Source organism: Limulus polyphemus, unplaced genomic scaffold (genome assembly GCF_000517525.1).
Source record: "Limulus polyphemus unplaced genomic scaffold, Limulus_polyphemus-2.1.2 Scaffold98, whole genome shotgun sequence".
Lineage (NCBI taxonomy): Eukaryota > Metazoa > Arthropoda > Merostomata > Xiphosura > Limulidae > Limulus > Limulus polyphemus.
The window spans coordinates 453,074-474,627 of NW_013665708.1; the positions used below are offsets into that span (position 1 = coordinate 453,074).

At 35.3% G+C, this 21,554-nt stretch overlaps 1 protein-coding gene across 1 annotated transcript in view; it reads left to right on the forward strand.

Annotated features, from left to right (window-relative positions):
* The window catches only part of LOC106469631 (protein spire homolog 1-like), a 125,790-nt gene that overhangs the window by 54,415 nt on the left and 49,821 nt on the right, over positions 1-21,554 (forward strand). Inside the window, exon 2 of the mRNA XM_022399127.1 lies at positions 15,012-15,049. Within this exon, the coding sequence (XP_022254835.1) occupies positions 15,012-15,049 (38 nt within the window). The remainder of the gene's footprint in view (positions 1-15,011; positions 15,050-21,554) is intronic.

The following is a 21,554-nucleotide window of genomic DNA, read 5'->3' on the forward strand; positions in this document are numbered from 1 at the left end:
AGACTGTCCAAAGTGGCGCAGCTCAGCAACAAAATCGAATGTTTTTGCCTATTTTGCTACCTCTCTTTTTTTCTTTTCCCTCACTTGTTTTCCAAATTTCTTTTTTTCTCCATTTTCTTTCCCATCTTTGCCATTTTCCCTTTTTCTCCTTTTCCATGATTCACAATTCTTCCTGCATTCTCAAAATCTCAAAATTATTCTGGTACTTTTTTGGAAGGATATTTACCCTTCTATCAAAAGAATTATATAGAGAGAAACGTTGTTTCAAGTAACCTCTCAGTCCGACGTTGTCTTTTATGGTTTTGAATGTTTTTATCTTTCTTGATATAGTTTTAGGCGAAATATATTTTAACTTTATATTCAAGTCACAGAGTCTGGTAAGAAATATATCTTTATTTTTTCAACCAACAGATAAAAAGTTAAAAGTCTATTAATCGGGGTTTCGAAAGCCCGCCAGTGAAACAAGTTGAAGGTCCTGTACGATGACGGCTTGCTCGGTTGGAAATAATTTAGGTTGGGGCAACTTTGACTGTGACACCTCACGGTTTTTCATATCATTTCTGACGCCCTTAATGCCACGGTTAGCAACAAATAGCTGCTTAGGCTTAACAAATGGGAAGTGCTGTTATTATCTCTTAAGGTTTTGAGGTCGTCAAATAAACTGCTTTAAGAAATAATATTAGATTATTTATAATTTCATCTTACATTAAAGTAACTAGTATATATATTTTTTTATATAGAAGTACTGTAAATTTAATACTTAAAACTGAATTAGAAAATTTCACTTAAAGAAGAAAACTATTATCGCATCTTAGGCTTATCAGAGACTTGCTAATCAGGTGGTTAGTCTTTTATGAAACAAAAGCAATACGATATTTATTTATTGTAATTCTTAGACGTTTGTGTATTATGTTTTTGTTTTGTTTTGTAGTTTGAACAAGAATAACAGTTTTTCAAATGGTCGAAATTTTACAGTTGTTTTCAAACTATAACTGTAAACTCGGTTTTCATGTTTTGAAAACTTTTCAAAAATACATCCGTACAAAATAAAACTAGTAATGTTAGGAAGTTTTTGTAAACGACTTATGGTCAACTTATTGTTATATGTTTAGTTCAATTTTACACAATATTTTATATACAACATTTGGGATACCTCGTAATAAAATACTAATTAACAATGTTATTTCACAATTTTACGCTGATGTCCCCTCCCAGTTTTTCACCATTAAGCATTAGGGTTTATAACGTTAAAACTTGGGGGTTTGATCCTATGTGGGGATCCCAACACGAGGATTTTGAGTAGTTTTTCACTAAAGTAATAACATCCTGGGTCACAGATCAATGAGTATTATCGCTTGTTAAGTATGCCACAGATTCAGTCGCCACTGGCGAAAAGATAAAAGTCCGGAATGTGGTACTTTGATAATCCTATTAGTATAGATTACGGCATAATAAACCTTTTCTAAATTTAGAGGCCTAATAACACCAATCTTACCCCGAATCCGGGCACTGTAAATCCTGAAACTTACCGATGATCCAACTATGGATTTTTATTTAATTATCCTTAGTTAGTCTGGGGAACCAGTCTTTGCGTGAAGAGCTTAAATACAAGTGCGTTACGTAATTTAGTTTTATATGACCAAACTATATATGTGTGGTCTTTTAGGTTTTATTGTAATCTCTATGAGCTTATACCACCGTCCTCTTAAGAATGTGTGTGTTTGAGGGGGGGGGATGCATACATTCTTTAAATGCCGACCCATTTTACGGCTTGAGAAATGGGAATACTATATTTATAAATCCGACCTGTAACGTGAAAATAAATTATGGTAATAACCGCATTTTTAGTGATATAACCTTTGGCCTCTATACCTAGACATACTTCGAAATTTGTACCTAAAGTGATGTTCTCGGGTACACCTGTTGAAGGGAAGCTCTTGCTTTGTATATGTATATGGTTGTTGAATAAGCCTAAGTTGAATCTTCTTGAATTTAAAATACGTTTTTCTTGTTTTTCATATAATTACTCTTGCTATTGTTCAGCTCTAGGTAACTCACAGTTTGATGAAAGTCGTTAGTTAATTTAACCTCGTTATGAATTAAGTGTATAAAGAGATGAATAAAACTATAGAAGAAAAAACACGAGATCGGATTTATTTTCAATTTTTTGCCCTGTATAAAAGAACTAATGCACTTCACTCCTTTAGAGAAATTAGGCCTTAATTATATGAAATGTAAACGTAATGATATAAACGTAAATTTGTAACTAAAATATGAAGAGATAATTATAAAGCAACAGAGTGTTTCAGTTCTGTGTAACATCATTTTGTAAATAAAAGGATGAAGGTTGAGGGTTTCACCTTGTAGAATTTTTAGGGTGGTTTTATATGTACTTTAAGGTTATGTCTGAGTATTAAGGGTAACTACCTACCACAACTGGCTGCAAACAGCGAAAGGCAATAGGAATTGAGACGATGTGGGTGTGAGCACTCAACTCCTAATCCTTAACTGATTTTCAATAACTGCTGGTTAGTTTAACATCAGCGTCTGAATTTTATATGATAGATGGAATATCCCCAACACAATTTGGGTGCAATGACATTATCCAAAGACATTATCCGTTATGACTTAATGTCAACAACGAAGACTGATGATGGAAAATAATTGTTTGATCCTAAAAAACAAATGCAGTGGAGAGACACCTTGGAAAACCAAAGTGCACGTGTCTAGTAGTGCACAATACTTTTTTGTTTTCTACCACTTGTAATGGTAAAACGTTCACATTATAACGCCCCCACGGCTGAAAGGGCGAGCATGTTTGGTGGGACGGGGATTCGAACCCGCGACCCTAAAATTGCGATTCGAGCGCGCCTAACCACTTGGCCATGCTTTTTGCTGCGTTAACAGTGAATTAAACAATATGATACATATTTTACTGCTTTAACGATGAATTCAACTATAGGATACATATTTTACTGCTTTAACAATGAATTAAACAATAGGATACATATTTTACTGCTTTAACGATAAATTCAACTATAGGATACATATTTTACTGCTTTAACGAAGAATTCAACTATTGGATGAATATTTTACTGCTTTAACAGTGAATTAAACAATGGGATACATATTTTACTGCTTTCACAGTGACTTAAGCTACAGGATATATATTTTACTGCTTTAACGGTGATTTGCATGATATATTTTACTTCAAAATGGTGGTTTTTTACTATTAGCAAAGAATTATCTGAATACAAAGTCACCAAAAAACGAAGAAAGATCTGCATTTAAATCTGAACCTGGTGATTTAAAGAGGAAACTCTGATTATATTAACTTATTAAGCTCTTATTGCCACGAAATACCGTGTCCAATGCCTTTTTCATATTATATTTTTCTGTAACTGAGGTGCACAATGCCATTTCATTTTTTGCCAAATAAAACAGATGTTATCCATTAAAAATCACGTTTGTCAGCCAAAAGCTCTATTGATTTGGAAGGTAAAATATATGTATTTGGTTATTTAATCATAAGTGTAATCATGTTTCACGAAATTAAAAACAAGATTTAAGTATTACAACGAATAAGATTTAATAAAACTAACTGTATAGAAAATTAAGAGTATAGGCTATTACTTATCCTAACACTAGGTGTGTAATATTGTGGTTTAATAATTATTATTTGACCTCACTCTTGTGTATATTGTAATATAACAATATTTTGACTTATCGTACCAATAACTCTGTAAGTCCTATTTATCGCATTGGCCTCAAATACCTATAATAATCATTAAAAACAAGCACAAAATGGATGTTACCTCTCCTTTGGCCAATATTTACAACTTGTAAAACATCCTAGTTTCTTGTGTAGGAGGGTTATTCTAGAACTGGCAAAATGTGACATGAATGAAGGTGTTTGACCACGTGGTGATTGTGTTGTTGCTTCACGTCACGTTTTACCTCTGAACTTTGAGGTTTATCAACAGTTGTTTCGATGTCATGGACCGCTGAATAGTCGGTTGTTGCGCAAGACGGAACAAGCGAGTTTAGTAAGACCAATTGAATTGCAAATACAGTAAAAAAATCATTATACGGAAGACTGAATTGGAATTTTTGTGTGGACTTAAGGTGGACTTAAAAGAACCTTTATAAGCCTAACATTTCGAGGGTCATGACCTGCGTTCATAGACATAGGGGCACGTGGGAACTACCAGGATGTTTCACAACGTGTTTTACATTACATTTTTTATCCATTGTTTTGGTTCGAGAACCTAAGAAAGATTGGTTTAGTCGAAGTATGAGAGATTAGCGAATGGGAAGACTATTGTTTTGTAACCTTATTTCCCACTGAATAATAGTTTATGCTATTACGTTTATATGTGAGTTCTTACTTATTGGATTTGACGTTTAACTGCTCTCTCAAGGTCGATTGAGGTTATTTACCTTCTCCTTCCCACTTACCGAATCTCGGCCTCAAGCTACGGTACAAGTTACAACGTGTATGTCCGCATGCTCTCGGTTTATGATAAACAAACGCTAAGAACATACAGTGAGCGATGTATAAGCTCCAAGTTATTGATCTAAAAGCAGCTTTAACAGATAAATCATCTATACAAACAAATGGTTGATCTCGGCGTATATACGAAACCAAACGAAGTATAGCGAAACGCAGTATGAATCCACTTCGTTCCGTGATGTATTCTTTTCACATCTTAAAGTTGTTGCTTAGCTCTTGTTAAAAATAGAACCATCACGCATTAATAAGCCTCGGTAATAATTTAGTAGAATTTAAAATGTAAACCATCTTATCAAAAATGGGAAAACTAAAAAAATTAATAAAAATCGTTCCAAAATAAAACAACAGTCTTATTATTTTAAGTGATATAGTTTGAACATTATATTTAATTAGCTACGGTCATTACTAGGTATAAATTTGTAGTTGTGATATATGTAGGTAGCATGCTTACTAAATCATTAAAACAAGAACAAACAAACGTAATTGAAGTAGTATGAAGTTAAAGTCACTTCTCACCTATACAAAAACTAGAGATTATATTAGAAATTAGGTTTGTTAATAAACTTTTTTTTTTACTAATTAATTTATCACATTTTTCAGACTAGATAACAGGGAAAAACTGTTCATTTAAATTTCAGAAATTAAAAATCACGATAGCAAACAAATATATAATACTAAGAGACTTCGGATGACGAACACTGAAACTTTATTGACTCTAACAAAACATACGGTTTACTGTACATACAAATTGTTAATCGCACGGTATGTAAACGATAAATATGTACTGATATAGTGGCGTCCCGCTGCAGATTAGATCCATGTTGCTACGGGCGTCTTGATAATCACCTATACATTTAATTCACGGCGAACTTGTGGCCATTCGACAATCCAATAGCTGAAGGAACGTAGATATATATTTTAAAAAATCCGAAAAAAGTATTCATACAGCGAGATCGTTGAAACGATGTAATAAAGAAGTTAATCCTTTTTCACGCCTCGAAAGGCACATAAGGCCGGTGCTTAACGTCGACTTCCTATTGCAGAAGCGAATGAGAATGGTTACACATTCCTCTAGCTGGATGGGATGCCAGACCATCGCAGGTTAATCTCCAACTACTCGCTGGTATTCATTTGACAACCGAGTAGACTGAAGCAATTGGAATAAAGTGGCTTGTTTAAGGTCACAACAACGTGTTTCAGACAAGCCTCGAACCCACAACTTTTCGACTATAAGCCCAAAGCCCTAACTACTAGGCCACGCTGCTCCCTTAAAACGACATAAAGTGAAATAACTCAACATTTAGAAGAAGGTTGTCTTCAGTGTTCTCTGTAGAAGAGACGAAACTCGCACAGCAGGAGAGCAATGAGCTCTGAAAACACACCTCAACCTAATTTGACACAAGGTTCTAATTCGCACATTGAAGGCTGTGATTAAGAAAGAAGACATTCTGATCCCAGACTGTGATTAAGAAGGAGGACATTCTGATCCAAGACTGTGACTAAGCCATTACATATGCCTACATTTAAACACATCAAAGGCACGAAAGTCTTTTGGAGCTATACCAAGTTATTTGTCAAGCATGTGGTCGAATGGGGATTGCCATGATCTCTGTTTCTTTGTCTATCATTTTCATGGAAACAATGTCGATTTTGAGGTGTTACCTGAAGTGTGTGAGCTTTTGTTAAAAGTACCAAAAATATATCGGGCTTCATAGAAATGGCTTCAGTATTGAATCAGAATGTCTTTTTTCTTAGTCACAGTCTTGGATCAGAATGTCCTCCTTCTTAATCACAGTCTGGGATCAGAATGTCTTCTTTAAGGTCTATGGAAAATTCGTTAAAATTGCTTTGTCAGGCAGTAGTGGGTAATCAAGGCCATCAAACTGAGCACCATTACAGTAGAGGAAGTAGTTTCAAGTGCAGCACGAAACCTGGAACTTCATTTATATAAAAAAAAGGCAAACAAGAAACTAAACAAAACCAGAAATGATGTGAAAAATAAACAAGGTAAAATGTGTCTCTCTCTCAGATAAAAGTGGCATTAGCTACTGATCTCTAGTTGTTGCGGTTATGCAGTAAAACACAATAAATATTGTAAAACTTGATTCATACTTTTTAGTCGGGGGCATATTTTTCTTTTGCAATATTCTAATATGCGGTTCAGAGTATAACATGGCAAAAAAAGTGCTCTAAATTATTTTTGAAACATGTTTAAGTCAAGAAGATATCTGAATGTATGGAAAGTTATTGAACGAATGGTAGACGTCCAATCACAGTAGGCTGTTGTATTTTAGATAAAAGTTTATCAATAAGTCGTTAACATAATATGGAATCACATCGAAACCAGTTTTGCATGGGCACTTGGACAAGGCAGACAGCCTCACTCACAGGCATACGACCACTATCTTGCTTCTCGCAAACATAGGGTACCTGATCCGCAACTGAATCAGGTGTTCGCAGCCGCAGTTGGACACCGTGTCAGTGTACAGATGAATAGAAACATGCTTCACCAGGGCGGCCTTTATGGAAATGCCCAGCAAGACACATAATAGCTAACTTGCAATGAGGCCAAAAACTCATCCAGTGGACTAATGGCATATGTAAATATTATTTATATATGTTAGTCGTGATCCACCCGGCTGTCAGATAACAAGCGTTTATTCAGACAGTGGAACTAATTCCAACCTCATTTTCATACACGAATGTGACGAACATGGCAGCAGTGTTAGTGTGCTGTGGAAGTACCAACCTTTATTTTTCGCAATATGATACAATTAATACCAAGCTTTAAAAGGGCCACATTTTGCAACCCTCTCTGTTGCATATATCGATGTGGTTGATCTCATCTTAGTCAAATGAATGATAATGTCTGTCCCCACATTGCTAAACTGGTCGACATATTCCCTGAAAAATTAAAAACTGATCAACTGCAATTTGTTGCACTCTCTCCGAACTTCATGTATGAGGTACTCTTGAGAACGCGTGGTATCTCCAGATGCTAAAGATACCCTGAAAACAGATCTTTCAGAGGAGTGTTCAAGGGTACCTTAGGTCATTAACGACGTTTAAAATTCATGCATACAACATTGTGGCTAGGTTTTTTTTGTTTTTTTTTGCTGCTATTGGTGATCATAATTCATACTCAAGTGTAATGTTATAACCGATGTTTATTTAAGACCGTAAGCTTGGTGTCCAGTCATTGGCATTTCAGATCATATGGGTAATAATTAGATGCCTGATTTGATTGAAGTGAACTAAATTAGCAATTGATATTATTTTTAACACTGGTATTGCTTAGTAATAACTGATATTGTAAGTTTTAATTATTCCTTTAATTTGTTTTGTGCAGTTTATTCGTAATGGAAATATACATGAGATCGAGTGAGTGAATGTCTCTGGAATTATTACTTTGCACTGAAAAAAAGTAAAATTTCTATGCTATACATGAAGAAGCTTTGATATTTTCTAAACGTATTATCAATTACTTGTATGATTATACTTATATAATAATATGTTTGAAAAATGATTTTTCAGTATTAGTTCAGATATTATTATGTATTTTGAGTTATTTTGGTGGCATTAAACTTGGATGACGTTATAAGTTTACATGGTTATTCACATAAAATACTAGAAGTCAGGGCCTGTGCTGGCCTGGTGGTTAGAGCGCTCGAATCCCCGTCACACTGAACATGCTCGCCCTTTCAGCCGTGAGGACGTTATAATGTGACGGTCAATAGGCCTACGATAATGGAAAAGACCGAGGTTTTTAGATTACAGAAAAGGCAACGCTTGCCCACACATGCATATATATATATATATATATATATCAAATAAAACATTGTCACCTGATTCGCAGAAACTTGAATTCAAAAACGAGACCCAAAACTCGAGCGCTATCCTAAGCGCTCGAGCTTTGGGTCTCGTTTGAAAACATTACAAATTTTGTAAGTGATCCTGTGTGCTAATTTCTTAACCAGAATTTAAAAATCATGTTAATATCTGTATTTCTGCATGCTAGGGTTTATTGCCATACAAAACGCGATTGCTCTCTTAAGTTCTGCCCTCTACACCTTCCGCAAACCAATGAATTCAAAGTAATGTTTTGAAAATTCTGTATCTTTCTCTCACGCTATATATATATATATATATTCCCTTTCAAGTTCGGCGTGTCATAAAAAATAGTAACATTTAAAAGAAAGCACTTATATTCACTTAAACTGCTTTGCCTCCCTTGTCCGCAGAATTGGGTTCCGACTTTTGATCTGAACTGGCATTATCTAAAAGAACTAATCCCTTCTCAGAAAATAATTGAAAAGCGACCTCCATATCATAATGACGGGTATCTGAATCTTCAGATAATTAGGATGAGAAAATGTGGCAGTCTTCAATTATGTCATTATTAGTAGCATAAAAAATATCGTTCACATATGTGTCAAATTAATAAGCACACATATAACAATGGAACAGATGTAGGTTTTGATATGTAGACCTTCAGTCGCCACTAATAACCTAAAATACTCTAGCTGTTTGAATAACGTGACTATACTGTCACAATTAATTATTCATTATTGTTCTGCTGACTACATCAAAACCACAAGTTGTTTATATTCCATCACAGTATGAGGCTTGATATATTTATTTACTACATTCTCCCAAGTACTGATGAGACGTGAATTCGGCGAAACTAGTCCACTGCAGAGGAAGTAGTTAATCAAAGAATAAATTAATCCTCTACGTCATTTTCAGATTGTTTCATTTCTTCACTGATGTCACACGTTTTGGTGAAGAAAACAAACATCCACAAATAATGAACAGATGTGTTAACTATTGTGTGCGTTACGTTTTTCTTACCTTATGTGTAGCAAGGCATGCTATGTAAAGTAAGAATAAACTTTTTTTTTCACGCGTATCTTCGGTTAAAAGTTGGAAAGTTGGTTTTCATAATAGCATTGTACAGTGGTGCACCTCAGGAGTATATAACGAAAATTGTTTTTGAGGGTTAATGTAAGATCCTTTTCAAATCGGTGAGATAACGTAAAACATGTTTATTTTTTATAAATTTTGAATCGAAAGAGTTAAAAAATTTAATAGAATTAATCTTCCGATTTCGACAGATTACACGTTTTTATTAACGTGACACTAGTCTTATATTTTTAAACGAGTACTGTGGTGACATTACGATTTATGAATTCACTTTTTTTTGTTCTTTCTGTGCATTGGTAAAAATAACCTGATTTTGATGTTCAGATTTCCGATTAGTACTTCTAGGGAAAATTCTGATTATATCTCAGTTGTTTCTATATCTGTATTTTTTTTTAATATATTCAGTCGGAAAGTCGCTTTTATACTTCACTATCGTAAAATGACGGGGCAAGTACTGTCACCCCCACCCCATAGTTTACCCTGGCGTATTCGTAAAATAATTATTGGTAAAAACAGATTAATAACTTCTAATATATAGAAAAGCCAGTGCGTTTTGGTAACACTACGTTCCAACAATGGCTTTTATATCATGTTACTTAGCAATAAAAGTATAACCTAAGATTGTTGTTAGTCTGTGTACTGAAAGTATAAAATGAAATGTATAGACAACAAAATTGGAAAAAATATTTCTTGATTTTTTAATTTAGAGTCTCCGTTGGTTAAAGAGGTTCGTTTTTTTTTATTATTAAAAACGTTGGTGATATAACAGAAAATAGCTTAATCCAGAAACGATTTAAGTTTAAAATTGAATCGATATTTTTACTTTCATGATAAATTTTATTCACTTGGCTCTAAGCTATTTGATCCCACACTACGTCTTTACTTTAGGCTTATTATACCAACACTCACTACACTTATAAGGTTTCACGGCACCCTTGCACTCCCGTCACTAAAATCGTAATGGGCAGATAGTAATCGAACTATTCTATCTGGATAAATGTATTTTGGCACTTATGACTCTTCCTATTTCGAGAAATCAAGTGTGAGGTGACGTGACACACACTGGCTTTTATATAGGTTAGGTTCAGATGTTTTGCAAAAACTGTAGTGTATGCTATGCAGAATAAATATAACATTGTAAAACAAAAAAAAAGGGATTTTCAGAGGACTGGGGGACTTTTTATTTGTTTTTTTTAGCGCAAAGCCACACATTGAGCTATGTACACTCTGCCTACCGCGAGGACTCGAACCCCGGAATGTAGTGTTGTAAGTCCATATACATACTGTTGACCCCCGGGGGACTATAAAACAGTGGGAAATAAATGATTATAGTTCAAGAGCTTATGTTAAGGTTTTTTGTGTAACTTTGTTCATTTGTTTGTAGACACTTTAGAGCACCAATACCATCAGCCCCCCCAGTTGCACAGCGGTATGTCTGCGGACTTACAACGCTAGAATCCGGGTTTAGATACTCGTGGTGGACAGAGCACAGATAGCCCATTGTGTAGCTTTGTGCGTAACTTTAAACAAACAAACCAATACCATCAGACTGTTCAGTGGCGACCAAGAAGCAATATCACTGATTCGCAGAAACGTGAATTAAAAATCATGTTAATATCTGTATTTCTGTATGCCATTGATACCCAGGTTTTGAAAGCGTCGTTAGATCTGGTGTCTCTTACTAGATCAGTCGATCGGTTTGTCACGTTTGATCAGACCAGTGAACTTAAAGTGTCTTTTGTACTTGAGGTGTTTGGTGGGTATCACGTGTTGTGGAATAGGTTTAACTGACCTTGATTTATCCTTCCAGTCATTGAGACGCCCCACACAGCTATCAGATTCGTTCAGAATTACTTACTTAACCTCATAAGTGAATAGTCTAGGCAGGTGGGCCTGGCCTGGTAGTTAGGGCGCTCGATTCGCAATCTGCGGATCGCAGGTTCGAATCTCCGTCACCTAACATGCTCACCCTTTCAACCGTGGAGACGTTATAATGTGACGGTTGGTAAAAGAGTTGGCGGTTATGATGTTGACTAGCTAGCTGCCTTCCCTGCTTTCACTGCTACATCAGGGTCTACAAGCGCAGATAGACATCGAGTAGCTGTGCGCGAAATTCAAAACGAAACAAACCAGTCTAGGTAGCATTATACAATACACAAACAACTACACGAAATAGAACAATTTTGTAACAAACGGGGCATTAAAATAAACACCTATAAAATACAGGCAATATTATTCACAAAATCAACAAAACCCCCTAATATATCTAGATGGGACAATCCTCGAAGTCGCCACAGCTGCAAAGAAAATTCTTAGGATTAACTTACGATTCAAAATTAACGTGGTGTAAACATATTGACAGTAATAAATATCGGATGCGGCTTAGAGCGAGGTAACAATCAAGAAGTTTCACTGGACACTCCACTCAAAGTATATAAAACACATGTTAGTCATAGAATACGCCTGCACATCATGCTTGAACGTTTCTAACACACAGGTGAAACATCTACAGAAAACACAAAACTTTATACTCACAAAAGTGTATAAGGTTTAACCTTTTTGCGTACATACTCAATCACCCCTCAGTTATCTGTCAGACTTTTTTGAAAACTCGCTCAAATATTATAAGAAAAATTAAAATAAAAACTACCTGATGAACAACTTATATTATGCATGATGGAGAGGATCATAAGTACCTCTCCCTATTAAACAAACTAAATAACATTATTAAAACGGCCACTTAGTACTAGGGGTAACTAGGCATTACAGATTTTTTCTGATACATTTATAATTTTATTTTAAAAGGGTTTTATTTAATGTGTACTAAAATAAGTTGAATTTTATATATTACATTATTACTGCAGTGGACTGTAGTGTGAACGTCGGCTTTGTTCAAACCTACATCAGCGATTTGTGTGATGTAAGTATGTAAAATTTATTATATCAGCCCATAATAAGGGCAATGCGAAGTCTTATTTACGGACGCTAAATAAATAAGTCTACCATTGCGTAACTGTGGGAAGTATCACCGGAAAAAATAAATAAAACTTCAGCAACCTGCACACATCACCATTAGTGCAGAGCTCGTGGAGACATCTTGCATTGTCAACTCCATCAAACTACAATACCGAGAAGCAGAAGTCTTCAACAATAAAAAAGTATCGAAATAACCTTAGAAGAAAAACAAATTAAACATGTAATCTGAAACATCTGACACAACTGTAAAAATAACAAAAGTAAAAGAGCAAAAACCTACTCTTGGGGGTGCGAAGAGGTGGAAGGTGTACCTGAGCCTCCCGGGCCCCAAAAAATCGAACCTAAAAATCCGATACAGCGTATGAAATGAGTAGGTCACTTAACTGTAGGGCAGCAGAAGTGATCCTGATTGGTTTTACATTTTATAAACTTCGTGCGTTCAAATACAAAAAAGACCACGTTTTGTACGCCAAGTACCAGTTTTTTGTGTAGTATTAAATTCTTGAACTATATAAAAATATAAGATTTGTGAGTCAGAAATAAATATTTGGTTATAGTTGTTTCAAAACTTCTTTTCTTGTTCTGTTTAATAAAGTATTCATTTACCACAGTATAAAGGTAACTTTTAAACAAAAACTCATAAAGACCAATTTGCTTTAGAATTTCTTTTACTGCATATTTTTTTTTGCTAATAATTTTTTTCTGATTCTATTGACACACGTTTTACACTCTTGTAAGAATTATATCAACCAGAGAATGTTATTATGAAAGGCAAGAAAATCTAGCTTTACATCTGGTGTATCTTACATTATGTTACATTATGTGTTACATGTATATGAATTATATACATGTATATGAATCACTGAGATAATACCTAATATTTACAAATTTATGTAAATAAAAATTATCGTGAACCAAAAAGTTTGTATCTGAACTTTACAGTCACAATAAATTCATTGGCAGTTAAATTCTTATACCGAAACAGATAGTTTATTCGACGACGATGGTTACAAGAAATAAAACTTTATCATGTGACTTTCACTAGTTACGTCAAGGACTGTTAAATTCCCGCCAAGGTCGGTACAGATCAAGAGCCTTCACGGCTCAAACATCTTAAGACCAATTTGACTTCCTTTCCAATATCAAAAGAACTGTGTTACAATTGCACAATGTTGATAATTGGTCATGCTTCATGCCCAGTTGGCGCTGTAAATTGCTCCGAGAATGCCATAAGGTGTCACTTGTGTGATGCTTAGAGCAATAGCATTGTGGGAACAATACCTTTATATTCCACACAACTGTTGCCTAACACATCTCTGAAAGTTTATTCAGGGTAAACCTTTAGAAGTTGGCAATTTTGTGGTTTCTATACATGTTTAAAGTGTACTAGAAGTAGAGGTTACTATTGCCTTTGCTTTCTGTGTGTGTAAACTAATAGGCAACCCAAGACCTTATCGTTGTTATTTCATGCTTACATGATCAAGGATTTCATTAGGATGAGATTCTTGTCTTAATTATTGTGTTTTCTGCACGATTATGCCACGAACTACGCAAAATACTTCTAACTTAATCATATATTTTATTGCATCTTTTAGTCTTAAGAGTAAGGTGCAAGTATATATTATATATATCCTGCTGGGAAAGATAAATCCTTCAGTTCTTTCAATCCAGTGTACAAATTGTTTGAGAGAATTTAATTTTTCTGTACTATTCATTAGCTATTGATTTACAATTGTGAGTGAACCAGTTTTTCTTTTTATCATATACTTATATATACGATGATATACGCATACGCAGTGAAAGTGAAAATAATCCAGATATTTGGAAAGAAACACAATTACGGCTTTTGTACAAATTTAAAACTTAAACATATAATTCAGAAGTATTATAACTCAAGAGTTTACTCGGAAACTTCTTTGTTCGGTTGTCAATTATCTTATTGTTTTCCACAAACCTAAATTTTTTCACAGATTTTTACGGTTAGAAGACAGGTTTTTGTATCATAATGGTGATCTTATACATACTAAATAGAACTGCCCATTTTCTCTCTAAAAAACAGATCAAAATATGTGAACATTTGGCTGTAATCTGAGGTTAGTAATAGGTTTGAATCGTATTCTTCGAATATAGTGGTTCTTAACAATGAACATAAAATATTGTTCATTGTCGACCGTTCATTCGTAGAAAATATGCAAAACGACGAAAAATGGGGATGGGGAATGTATCGCTATATACAGAGATGCTGTTGGGGTTTATTTAACCCTCATTCATGGTTCATGAGCGTTAACTTGTATAAAGAATAAACTGTTCATCAGAAAGTCACCAAGGTCAGAACTTAATGTTCTTCCTGCGTTTATCCACAGATCCAAGAACGTGTTATATTCACCATCTGTTGTAAAAGAGATGACTGTAAGTAAATTAGAAGAAGTGCTTTAAGTAAACGCACTAACTAATTATATGGCGATCATTTCAACTAAACTCGTCGTTCCACCCTGAAGATTATTAACACACGAGCTCCTACAGAATGTATGATTCAAACATTTAACGTTTTAAATCACTGTATTTTACTATAGCGCTATTTATTTCTTCTTTTCAACAGATGTAAGGAGAAGACCACCTGCCACAAGCGTATATAAGGTGAGTGTACATTCCTTTTATTTGGTGTTAGATTGTAGCACTTTGGTATTGAGAATATGGACGAATTCATATGTAGTAAACCAGCGTATCCCAAAGTGTAGGGTCCGGCATGGTCAGGTGGTTAGGGCGCTCGACTCGCAATCTGAGGGTCGTGGGTTCGTATCCCCATCCCACCAAACATGCTTGCCCTTTCAGACGTTATAATGTGATGGTTTGGGATAACGAACCTGGCACTTTTTATCAATGTGCAGAACAATTTGAAATATAGCTGTGACATTATTTTGCTCAATTTCTTGTTTATTATACAAGCATGGAACACAATCAGTACAAAGAAACTAAAAAATCAAAATTAATTTTTCCATCACCAGTCCTTGTTGTGATCCCTAAAATTCATAACGGATAATACGTGTATATATAAACCGAGATGCATATTATAAGAGTGACAAAAAAGCTGTCCATTGCTAGTTCCTGTTATTATCCTTTATCTCGTAATGGATAATGTCTGGATCATAGCACCCAAAGGCGTCAGGGATATTCCATCTGTCAGACATAATCCAAACGCATATGTCAAACTAGTTAGCCGTTACGGAAGATCAAATTAGGGACCATCAGTTGAGCGCTTTGACCCACAACGTCTCAACTCCTACTGCCTTTCGCTGTCTGTAGCCAGTTGTCAGAAGGCAGTCACCCATAATATGTTGACGTAAATTACAGGTGTTAAAATAACCTTGTAGTAGAATTCAGCCACCCCATATTTCTACATTTTTATGATTCCCAACCTCCATCATATTATTTTGCACACACACACATTCGTAGCACCCCTCCATTTTGGTATAACCCATACCCTAGGGAAGTGATAGCACAAGATCATGTAGATCATAACTGTGTGATATAAACAGCCTCAGCCTAAGGCGAAAATTGTCGCAAATTTATGACTACTTGCATCCTGTTCACAAGAAAGTTACCTAACTACAGAACACGTACACAAACATATTTTCAAAACATATTACTAAGTATATCTGAATAAAGATATTGTTATTCAAATATAATAGTTTTCAAGTACTGAATCTGTATTCAAGATAAGAACTTTTTGCTTTTAGTACATAAAACCCATTAAATTACTTTTGCGATTTCTGATCTTCCTGACTATTATTTTGCGAAACCAAGGTCAGGGGAACGTACTTTAACAGACCACTTAAAATACTTGTATCATTTCATTATACAACTATATAGTCTTTAATTCTGAAAATGTGCTTATTTAAAGGTCAATAAGAATGTGGAATTAGTATGATTTTTACATTTATCTATTTTTGATTGAGCACACTCCTCCTTATCATTAACCATTTATTGTGTGCTAATTGATTTCTAGCCGCGGCATAGCGGCTCAAAGAATGTCTCTTGAATTTTTTTTCAAGTACAAACTTTTAGCTCATAGCTCCGTCATATCTTGACCGATTTGATATCTAATTACAGTTTTGGACTCAGGAGGTAAAACCCTTTCGATTGATGTATTTGACCACGCCCAGGGTATCATAGATTAATTTACTCTAATCCTCCCTAAAAGAATTCGAAGTACTGCAGGTATTTTGTTTTTGTTTTTTCAGAAAAATAAGTGACATGATAGGAAGAATCAGTGATTTTGGTTAATTTGTAACATGAAGATAACAAACCCATAGAGAGCCTATTTGCTACGTCTAACATTTCTGTATTTTTACATGTGAAAATATTTAGTTTTGAATTCCGATGAAAACTTGTTGGTATTTTCTATAGTTCAGGATTTAAAATGCTTTTCATCAACTTTAGTGTTTAAGTCATTTCTTATCCCCCCTAAATTAAATTATATGCTGGAGCTAAGAGACAATGAAATATGGCTCATTTATCATCCAGAAACTTCCCTAAGCACATTTAAATGATTTATAATGCATCCCCATCACCGAACATGCTCGCCCTTTCAACCATGAGGACGTTATATTGTGACAGTCAATCCTATTGTTCGTTGGTAAAAGAGTATCCCAAGAGTTAGCAGTGGGTAGTGTTGTACGGCTGCCTTTCCTCTAGTGTATGACTGCTGAGTTAGGGACAGTTAGCGCAGGTAGCCCTCGTGTTTCTTTGCGCGAAATTCAAAACAAACCAAGCGTACTATATACATATCTGCCTCTTAAACCTGATTTCTGATCAAATATAGCATCGTATTTTGCACCTATAAAAACATGTAAATGTGATCCATACAAGAGATTTGTTTAACTATTTTTGGCAGCGATATTAGCTCAACGTTCATGTATGTTTTTTTTTCACACAAATACTTGATGTTGCATCGAACTTTGATTCGTTTTAAGTTACAACGCTAAAATCAGGGGTTGGATTCCTCTCGGTGAACAAGCAGATAGCTCGATGTGGCTTTGCTATAAAAAAACACACAATGCAGAACACTGCTGGCATGTGAGTCTTGTCCAACCACCAATACAGATCACCTACAAGGGAAGTAGAAGCATCTAATGGATCCCACGCAAGATTCCATTGGTCATGTAGAGCCCACTGAAGATACCTCATATTCACAAACACACACTCGTTTTAAGTTAGAATATGAATGCAGTCTCTATGATTCTGGCCCTTTCTGTAAACTCCACATGCTCTACCGTATCCACCATGTGCCTTTACGCGTTTGTTTGGCTGCAATATATGGTACTCCTATTTCTGCCTTACATGTTCTGGCTTCAAAGGCTCCTCTAACTCTTCGTAGACGGTACGTGTCTCATTGGTCGACATAAATATAAATTATATCATCTGACAGGAAAATTTGTAATATTTTGTTGAAGATATTTCTTGATCGCTATTGATGGAACACATTATTCTTTTCTGTTCGTTCGAATATTTTGTTTCAAGGATATTTTAAGCAGTATGGACTGCTCCTGAGAACAATGGATCATCAGTCCAAGCTTCTTAATGGACTTTTATTTCTTTCTTTGATCACGAGCAGACGAATGTGTAGATGTGCTGTAAAGTATCAGTTTGTTCCATGCATAGGTATCCTGCTACTCGCAAATCAAACTGAATAATGAAAGCAGACCTAAACTACTTTCGGCATTTCAGTGAACATGTATGAATTTCATATCATGATACTCAGCCTACATAATACTTCAACTACTGTTTTTCTATTCTGATAAAGGCTGATACCCATTTTATGTAGATTGAAAAATGTGAACAACCAAATTCAACACTAAAATTAGCTTTGGTTAAGGCTTCACTGTTAGCTTACTCTCAGCGAAATTTGTCAATTCTTTCTAAACCATGACTCAAAAGTGGATTCAAACATGAACATGCAGTACTGCACAATGTGAACCAATAATCGCTAAAATGGCTGGTGAATTGACCTTCAAAACTTAGAAAATATGATTACACATTGGATTATAATAATATAGGAATACAAATTTATTGTATAGCATTGTGCTGAATATCTGGATCTTGGACATTGCTGCAGGGGTGATAATGAATCATACAACAAGTGATTATTTCACTAATTGATGGACTCTACAAATGACGCATCAGTAGATTTTGGAGATGCAACTGAAGAACTATCTTGCCGAATAGTAAGGTGAGCTAGAACATGGACTCACTAAAACTTTGATACTCGAATAAACACTTACGAGAGCATGATAGTGTGCTGTGAATCACATAAACTAAGTATATAATCAATGATACAGCCGTTGATCCCTAAGAACTTTGATAAAGAACATATTTCGACTTTACATGCTACAAAAACTGGTGGTTACCAAACGTTTCATGCACTACTACCAACATGTGAAAATGACTATTATGTTCTTGTCGGTGTCAAGACATTGAAAGGTGGTCAGAATACTGTATTGTGTGTACTACCATAAGATAAATCGATCTTGCCAGGGAGAATCCTGTTAGAGTTATAGGTTCTTTTTCTTCAGACAATAGTCGTAAATACAATTGGTCATGACCTTTAGACAGCTCAGTCCATCAGGCTACGAGTCGCATGGTCATGGGGTAAATAAAAGCATTTTGAACATGTTGATAAGCTAAAACTATAAGTTAATAATGGTAATTATGTACACTGGATGGACCAGGGATGAAAAGATAAGGTGATAAGTGATTCAGCAGACAGTTAGAGCATATTTCACGTGTTCTTGATCCAGCTAATGACAAGAAGGTTGCTACACAGACTTTTATGGCTGTTCACAGTAAGTCAGAGGAGAAAGAGACAATAGTAGAACAGTTTACCTGTCTGGGAACTTAGCTGACCATCATATTGACCTCCAAGTTGATACGGCTGGATATAAACTGTTCAGCTGTGAGGGTGACTTTAAACTGCAGGTTACAAATGAGGAAACTGAAAGCCAAATGAACTAACTATCATTTAGATTCCAAGCTAGGAAATGAATTTGTGCAGTGATTCTACGAGCAAGCCATCTGAAGCCACAAATAGTGTGGAGAATCGCACCTGTTTCTTTTCTAGTATTTCAGTTTATTTGATAATCTCTCTTGATTATCCATGAGTATCAAGACTTCGTGAACATTTACATATATGAGCCTCGTGCCCCAAACATTGGGAAGGCAACTTGAAACTGATGAAATCCCTTTCTCTCAGGTCATTCAGAAAACTTAATAGCTTAGCTAGTTTGTATTCATCTTGTATTTTCCTGACTTGAAGGCGTAGAGAACATTTACCAAATAGTTTCAAATCTAATGGACGTAGTAATTATTCTGGTTTGTTGTGGTTATATCGCCTCATTTATAAACAGTTACTGAAGATAACCAGACAGGTTACTTGTGTTTGGATTCCTGGTCGCGATGATTTTGGAATGATATTGTAGACAGATCTGCCAAAGCTGCAGTTTCTCTAGCTTGTCCAACTGTTAGCCTTCCTTTGAGTACTTCGTTTAGTCAAAGGATTTTAATAAGAAACTCAAATCCACACGAACTTTGTGTTAGGCTAACTTCATGACTGTTCGCTTAAACGTGCGGTTTCTTTCCCTATCCTATGGCTATGGTACGATAATGTCAGGAATGATTGAAGTTAGGAATTTACAGGATAACTTGCACTTTACATAAGATCGGTTTGACTCACTCCTAATATTATCTTTATTGTAAAACCACTGTAGACAATTGAACATATTCTTTTTGTTCTGCTTATGCAAAAATACGTTTATCCATAAAAGAAACCCTTTCGAGCTTCCAATTACTATTCATTGCTTATTCTATTAGTTCCACTTACATAATTCCTCATGTTGTACCTACGTTTTCTTTCTCAAGTATTCCTCCCTCGTAAACCACCAGTAATACAATTAATCGATTATTTTCTCGAGGTCATTTAATACCGGGCAGGTCAATTATTGGACTTACTCTCTTGGGCCGCATAAAACTAGGCCTGGCATGGCCAGGTGGTTGGGAAGCTCGACTCGCAATCTACGGGTCGTGGGTTCGAATCCCCGTCCCACCAAATATGTTCGCCCTTTCAGCCGTGGGGGTGTTATAATGTGACGGTCAATCCCACTATTCGTTGGTAAAAGAGTAGCTCAGGAGTTGGCGGTGGATGATGATGACTAGCTGCCTTCCCTCTAGTCATACACTGCTACATTAGGGGACGGCTAGGACAGATAGCCCTTGTATAGCTTTGCGCGAAATTCAACAAACACGATCCCTTCGAAGCATATCAAAAAGGTTGTTCTGCGTCATAGAAAAGGAATCTCGTTAAATTTAACGAATGGTACATATTGTTACAGAGTAATCGCACAACGTAAACAAATCATTGGTTTTAAATTTTCAGTGTCTTTGTAGTTACGACATAGTAATAATACAACTATAAAAGAAGGTCATGCCATTGTTCAGAAACTGATGATTGAATATCTTGAGCGAGAGAAAGGGAGTTTATAGTGGTACTCATATTTATTACTTCATTAATCTTGATACATATAGGCCTGATACATGAAACCCGAGATAGTTATTTGAATACCTGTCACTTACTTTATTGAAGTATGATGTACTATTGAACATGCCTTTATTACCGGGCGAGCGACATCTACAATTTCAATTCCACTCATGTTTTTAAATAAAGGGGCGTTACCACGTGGGCGAGTTTCGTTTTTTTAGACTGCTTTAGGTGCAAGGACTAGCAAATGTAAGACTTTTGGTTCATGTAAATATTGAGTCCATACAGTTGCTGCTAGACATAAACAGAACGTTGATTTTATCGTATTTCCAGTCATTGTCTCAATAAAGCTTTATATATATTTATATACGGGAATTTTAATACAATCTTGAGCTATATAGAAGTAATCAATTTTACACATAACGAATCGAATAACAGCGCACATTTCTCAAGTCAGTTCTCGATTAAATCTTGCAAGTTTAAATACCCGTCAACTGACAGAGAATGTTTAAACTTAATTAAAACAATATAAGTTTCACAGCAATTATATGTTTCAAAGTAATAACTTGAACATACACTAGCAATCGATGTGTTCGACGGAAAACGAAGTTT